The sequence below is a fragment of the Aegilops tauschii genome, chromosome 2 (assembly GCF_002575655.3).
Source record: "Aegilops tauschii subsp. strangulata cultivar AL8/78 chromosome 2, Aet v6.0, whole genome shotgun sequence".
Lineage (NCBI taxonomy): Eukaryota > Viridiplantae > Streptophyta > Magnoliopsida > Poales > Poaceae > Aegilops > Aegilops tauschii.
This window is the reverse complement of record NC_053036.3, coordinates 585684015-585689876: the sequence shown is the minus strand read 5'-3', so window position 1 is coordinate 585689876 and position 5862 is coordinate 585684015. Positions and strand designations below refer to the sequence as shown.

The window sequence follows — 5862 nt, the reverse complement described above, 5'->3', positions numbered from 1 at the left end:
CTTGAAAACACCGAGCACATATTTTTTCATTGCTCTTTGGCTAAATTCCTTTGGAGTTGTATTAGACTTTGGCTTCATGTTAATTGGAATCCATCTTCTTTCGAGGACATGCGGCGCTGTGTCAGTACTTTATCAGGACGGTCTAAGAGGGTATTCTGGGTTGGTTGGGCAGCGATTTGTTGGTCGCTGTGGACTACTAGAAACAAGTTCACTATCGAACATATTTTCCCGGCTAACCCTGTGAATTGCTTATTTAAAGCCAATGTCTTTTTGCAGCAGTGGAGATCATTGACTAAGGAAGTGGATTTAGAGGCTTTCGATGACATGTTATCTAAGATGAGATCTACGGCTTCTTCCCTGCTGCGGCGATCTAGGAGGATGGCTTAAACTCCGGTTCTTTTGGACTCTTGGCTGGCCTGCGTGCCATGTTTGGCTGGTTGCCATGTACTCATACTTCTTAAACTTTGCTCTACTTATGTGATATTTGGTTGGTTGTGTCGTGACTCTGCCTGGTGGCTTTATTTATAAAGTCAGGCGTATGCCTTTTCTCTAAAAAAATCTACAATACTAGATGGATAAAAATTTATAATGAAATATATGAACATCTACAATACTAGATGGATAAAAATTTATAATGGAATATATGAACATCTACAATACTTAGATGGATAAAAAATGATAATATACTTCCTCCGTTAACTAACGTGCTTTTATTAAAAACCATGTCACTTATTAGTTATTACCGAACTAAAACCGCGCTAGTTATTTTCAAACAGGGTAAATATTTCATAAAAAATATAAAGATAATAATCGGATACTATTGTACATATTACTATTTTTCTTTATAAACTTAATCAAAGTTGAGAGAAGTTTGACTATTGAAAAATTAATAAGTACAACTTATATTTTGAAACGTAGGGAGAGCATGTGATGCATATGAGTCCAAAATACATAAACGGTAAAGCGAATGAGGAGAGGTATTTGGTCGGACCTTGAATGCTGCTCGTACTAGATAGGACTTTGGACTGCTTCTGGTCGTCGGTAAGGAGGCCAGCAGGAGCATGAACTTGCGCCGCTCCTTGAGGTGTGTCTTCTCCTCCTTGCGAGGACGGCTCGTCCGGACGGTGGCCAGCGCCAACGGCAGGGAGACCTTGTGTCGCTGGTTCTGCTCCTCCTGGCCGGGGCGGCTCGTCGGAGGAGAGTTTGAGCAACCGTGAAAGCCTCCCCGACAAGCGCTTCACACATTCAATCGGCATGGTCTGGCGCCCCTGAGCTGTGAACGCCACGACCTTGGCGATGGAGTAGACAAAGACGGCGACGGCGAGGGCGGCGACGTAGATGGTGGTGACTTTCTCCCGGCAGCTCCCGGCGACGTAGGCGCCCATGAGGCTGAACAGATCCAGTATCATGGCCGTCTTGAGTGCGGCACGTCCGACGGCGCTCAGCTGCCTGCTCTGGACGATGATGATGACGACCACCGACGCCACGAACGCCGCCGTGTTGCAGTGGTAGAAGGCCTTGTACCTCTTGGAGTGCATGTCGTGGAGAACTGGGTTCCCCGGGATGTGATGCGTGCGGCCTTGGTCGTCGTCTTCCGGCCAGACGCCGCCGGGCGGGCTCAGCCCAGCCTGGTAGGTCACCGTCGCCGCCAGGGTTGCCAGCAGCAGAACAAGGGACCGCGACGCCTCCACCTTGTCTTCTGGACCATTGTCCAAGTCGATTTTCTTGTCTCGTTTTTGCTTCACTATCCTATACAGTAGTACGTAGGAAATTATGAATAAGATAGTGTATACCGTAGACATAGAGAGTTGGTTAGCAAAACAATAATAATATTAATTACGCTTACTCTTGCTTTGGCCCCGATTTGCCTGCGCACGTCGTCACTATATTACAGATGGCTTCTCGCCATTTCTTGAACATGTCCATGGCGAACACGGCGATGGCCATCTGCAGCACAATGTACAGGAGCACGGCGCCGACGAGGGAGAAGACGTACACGGTCGTGGTGGGCCATCTGCAGCTGCCGGCGGCGTAGGCGGCCATGAGGCCGAGCAGCTCCACCAGGACGCACACGAGCAGCGCGTAAGACCGGGCGAGGCGGTCCCTCAGCGTCCTGCTCATGAGCAGCATGATGATGGCGAGGGAGGCGACGAAGGAGGTGGCGTTGGCGTAGAAGAAGGCGTGGTAGCGGATCTTGTAGCGCCCGTCGTGGAGCAGCGGGGCGCCGGCGCGGTGTCCGGCCACGGTCTTGGTCCAGAAGCCTCCCGGCGGCGCCAGCCCCGCCGCGTACGTCAGCGACGTCGCGAAGGTGGCCAGGAGGAAGAGGAATTTGCGGCGCTCCCTGATGTACTTGTTCTCCTCCGCGTCCCAAGGACACGAGTCGGGCGCCTTCCTCCCGAGTAGAAGTAGCAGGCTGGAGCCGGAGGAGGCGGAGGCCACGCCGACGTGGAGGGCGACGTAGACGAAGACGACGGCGAAGAGCGCGGAGATGTAGATGGACGCGACGACGTCGCGGCAGCTCCCCGCGGCGAAGGCGGCCATGAGGGCGAGCAGGTCGAGCAGCATGGCGGAGCGGAGGACGGTGAGGCCGACGCGGTTGCCGCTGATGCGCCGGTCCAGCAAGAACATGATGGTGACCAGGGACGCAACGAAGGCCGCGGCGTTGCAGTAGAAGAATGCGGTGTAGCGGCGCATGTAGGTCGACACCAGCACCGGGTCACCCACGCGGTTCGGGTACACCGCCGGCGCTGGCGCCGGGGGCAGGAGCGGCGGGGCCCGTGGCTGGACGGCGGCGCCGCGGGCGTTGCTGGTGCCCCCCTCCTGGTCCTGGGACCACACGCCGCCGGGCGGGTTGAGGCCGGCGCCGTAGGTGACGCTGGCAACCAGCGTGGCGAGCAGCAGCAGGTACTTGCGCCATTTCCAGAGGAACTCGATGTCCTCCGTCGGCTCCATCGCTAGCTTCCCGGTCGGGGACACAGTTTAGACTGCTGCACCGTGAAATATATGCCCACGATCGGTCCGGTCGGGCCGCCGTGTGCTGTGCTCTGCTCGCTCCGGGAATCATGGCGATGGAGTGCCCGTAGGTGTCTTCTTTTGGCAACGAATCATTGAAAGGCACACGTTGCTTAAACACCGTCGCCAATAATATATTCATCGATGCTCCATACCTCCCTTACCAGGCACAAATTAAGAATGGGATGCTAACTCAGACAAAGCCCCCCTGGTACCAAACCTCGCTCTCTCCTTCTCCTTTCTCTCGCATCGCATCACACTCATGACAGCAATCGAGCTGGATGTATATTGGTGCTGGTGCACGGCACGCGGCAAAGCGAGCGGAGACCCATATCCCCATGAAAACCAACAAAAGAATTCAGATTTGTTTGAAACATTTAAATAGAAGTTTTGAAATTTGAAATCATGAAAAGCATGTAATGGATGGAAGCACTCAACCGTACTGTCTTTGCAGGCCTGCATGTAGCAAGTGCGACAACACGGAATGATTTCGGTTTATCCGTGCTATAGACGAGTACCGACATTTACAATCGATTGGTACTCCCTCTGTTTCATAATATAGTGCATATAGATTTTCTCAAAAGTCAAACCTATCAACTTTGATCAAATTTATGAATGAAAATATTTACATCTAAAACGGCAAACATATATTATTAGATTCATCATAACATTTAGTTCATATTTTATATACGTTGTACTATTATAGATATAAATAGTTTTCTCGTTAGACTTAGTCAAAGTTAAATTTAACTTTAACCTTTAAAAAAATATATACACACTACACTATCGAACGGGAGAGTACTACTCCCTCCGTCACATAATATAAATAAGAGGACGGTATTGCTGCCATCCGCCATATTGAATTAATCTTGTTGTCCCCTCTGAAAGTAAAAGCACGTGCAACTTTCCGGTGTTTCAATTCAATCTACTGTCAGATTCAATGCGTGGAGGGGTAGCCATGTCTGTAGCGCTTTGCTGCTCACGACCTAGCTACCAGGCTCGAAGGCTTTCACGCACGTAATCCAAAGAAAAGAAAATAACAACACAAGTAGTTGCTTTTTACTGTTTGATTACAGAGGCACACATAAGTCGGGGGAGACTAGTATAGCATCTGACATCAGGTGAGATCAACCAAAAAATTCATATTTAGGCATTTTGAAAAAAAAACTGAAATTAGCTAAGACTTTTTGATGTTGTACATCAAAAATTGATGTGTGTCTACAAACTTTTTTAGAAGTATTGAACATGTTTTGTATTTAAAAAAAATGTCTCATTGATCTCACCTAATGTGAGATCCTATACTAGTCGCGACCACATAATTAAGTCCTTGATTCAATATGGCCCCTGTTCAAAGTGGAGTATCTCGGTCTGCTTCATGCATGTATCAACGCATGTCTTCTGTCTAGGGGTGTTTTTGCATAATCATAGGCATCTAGAGGAGAGGTATATGGCCACCTTATACAATGCCTAGAGATACGGTGTGACCAAAGATCAATGTCATCTGCAATGTTCCTAATTGACATGTTACAGCTTGTAGCCTTGCCTAAATGCCATGCCATTCCGTGCATCCCAAATCTTCAACAGAATTGTGAACATGACGAAGGGCCACACATCTCGATCCAGTCCATTCGAAGTGCAACAATCCCAAAGACCCTGAATAGAGTGGCCAGGATTGATCCAAAAGTTGTCACCTGATACTTGCAGTGAGAGGGCAAGAGATAAATATGTGTTCCATGTCCTCAAAGCCAGAGGTGCGGCGATAACAATTTGTCGTGTTGATGATGTTTTTGAAGGCAAGGTTTGCACTTGAGTTTAGGTGGTCCCGGAGAGTAACCAAGCAAAGATCATCACTTTGTTAGGAGCTGTATTATGCCAAATTGCTTTGGCAACGGGATCTCCACCTTGCTGGCTCATAACTAGATCATAGGCTAACATGTTAGGGAAAATTTTCCCACCAATGAGGAGGCGACAATCAGGCTCCGTCATCAGCATATAGTCCTGCAACACAAATGACCCCCCCCCCCACGGCCCTTTGTCCCGCTTCGGCCCAGTCTACCTGGCCTCCCTTGGCTTTATATGGGTGCACCGCGGTTCCATCCCCCCTCCTAGGGTTTCCGGCTTCCGCCGCCGATATTCGCAGGGCGCGTCGTCCTATCCGCCACTTTTCCAGATCCATCTCCTCTCCCCCTCCTCTCCTCCTCTCTTTCGCCGAAGTGCTCGCCATGGACAAGTCCAGGGGCTCCTCCTCCGAGGCCCTCTCGGGTAGCAAGCGGGCCGTGAAGATTCGCCGGGCAATGGTGATGATCTGGCGTATGAGGCGGAGCTGCGGTCGAAGCTCGAGTCTGAGCGGGCGGCACGCGAGCTGTCGCGCGAGCGGGAGGCCTGGGAGGCGGGGCCGGAGCGGCTCCTTCGCGATGAGCATGAGCGCTCGGCGGCCAGATCTGGGACGGCGCTCCCTGGATCTGGTGGTGTGTCGGGGTTGGGGGCGGATCCGTGGGAGGCTGCCGCTGCTTCGGTGGGTGGTGGCTCCTCCTCGTCGGCACTGCGTCCTGCTCCAGCCAGGGGTCCGGCACCTCCGCCTCGGCCGCCTCCTCGCTCTTTCGCGGCTGGTGCTGCCTCTCGCTCGGGGCCGCGCTTCGGGTCGGGTGCCTCCTCCTCGCTGGTCAGAGATCGTCGTGCTTCTCCCTCTGCCCTGGGTGCCTCTTCTTCGGTTCGTGGTGATGGGATCCTGCCGCCGCCGCCTCCCCCTCCTCGCCAGTTACCTGCTGCCACTGGTCCCTCCCTAACCCTGACCTGCTTTGCTTGCCATCGCCCGAATCACTTCCAGTCTAGGTGCACGAATCCACCTTT

At 51.7% G+C, this 5862-nt stretch overlaps 1 protein-coding gene across 1 annotated transcript; it reads right to left on the bottom strand.

The window, feature by feature from the left end:
* Window positions 1-673: 673 nt before the first annotated feature.
* LOC109766839 (uncharacterized) lies at window positions 674-3262 on the bottom strand. The gene is made up of 3 exons (XM_045233345.2): window positions 3233-3262; window positions 1847-2958; window positions 674-1749 (listed from the first exon to the last, which is right to left on the bottom strand). The coding sequence occupies exons 1-3, from the start codon at window positions 3260-3262 to the stop codon at window positions 876-878; spliced, it is 2016 nt and encodes a 671-aa protein (XP_045089280.2). The 3' UTR covers window positions 674-875.
* Between the last annotated feature and the right edge of the window lie 2600 nt (window positions 3263-5862).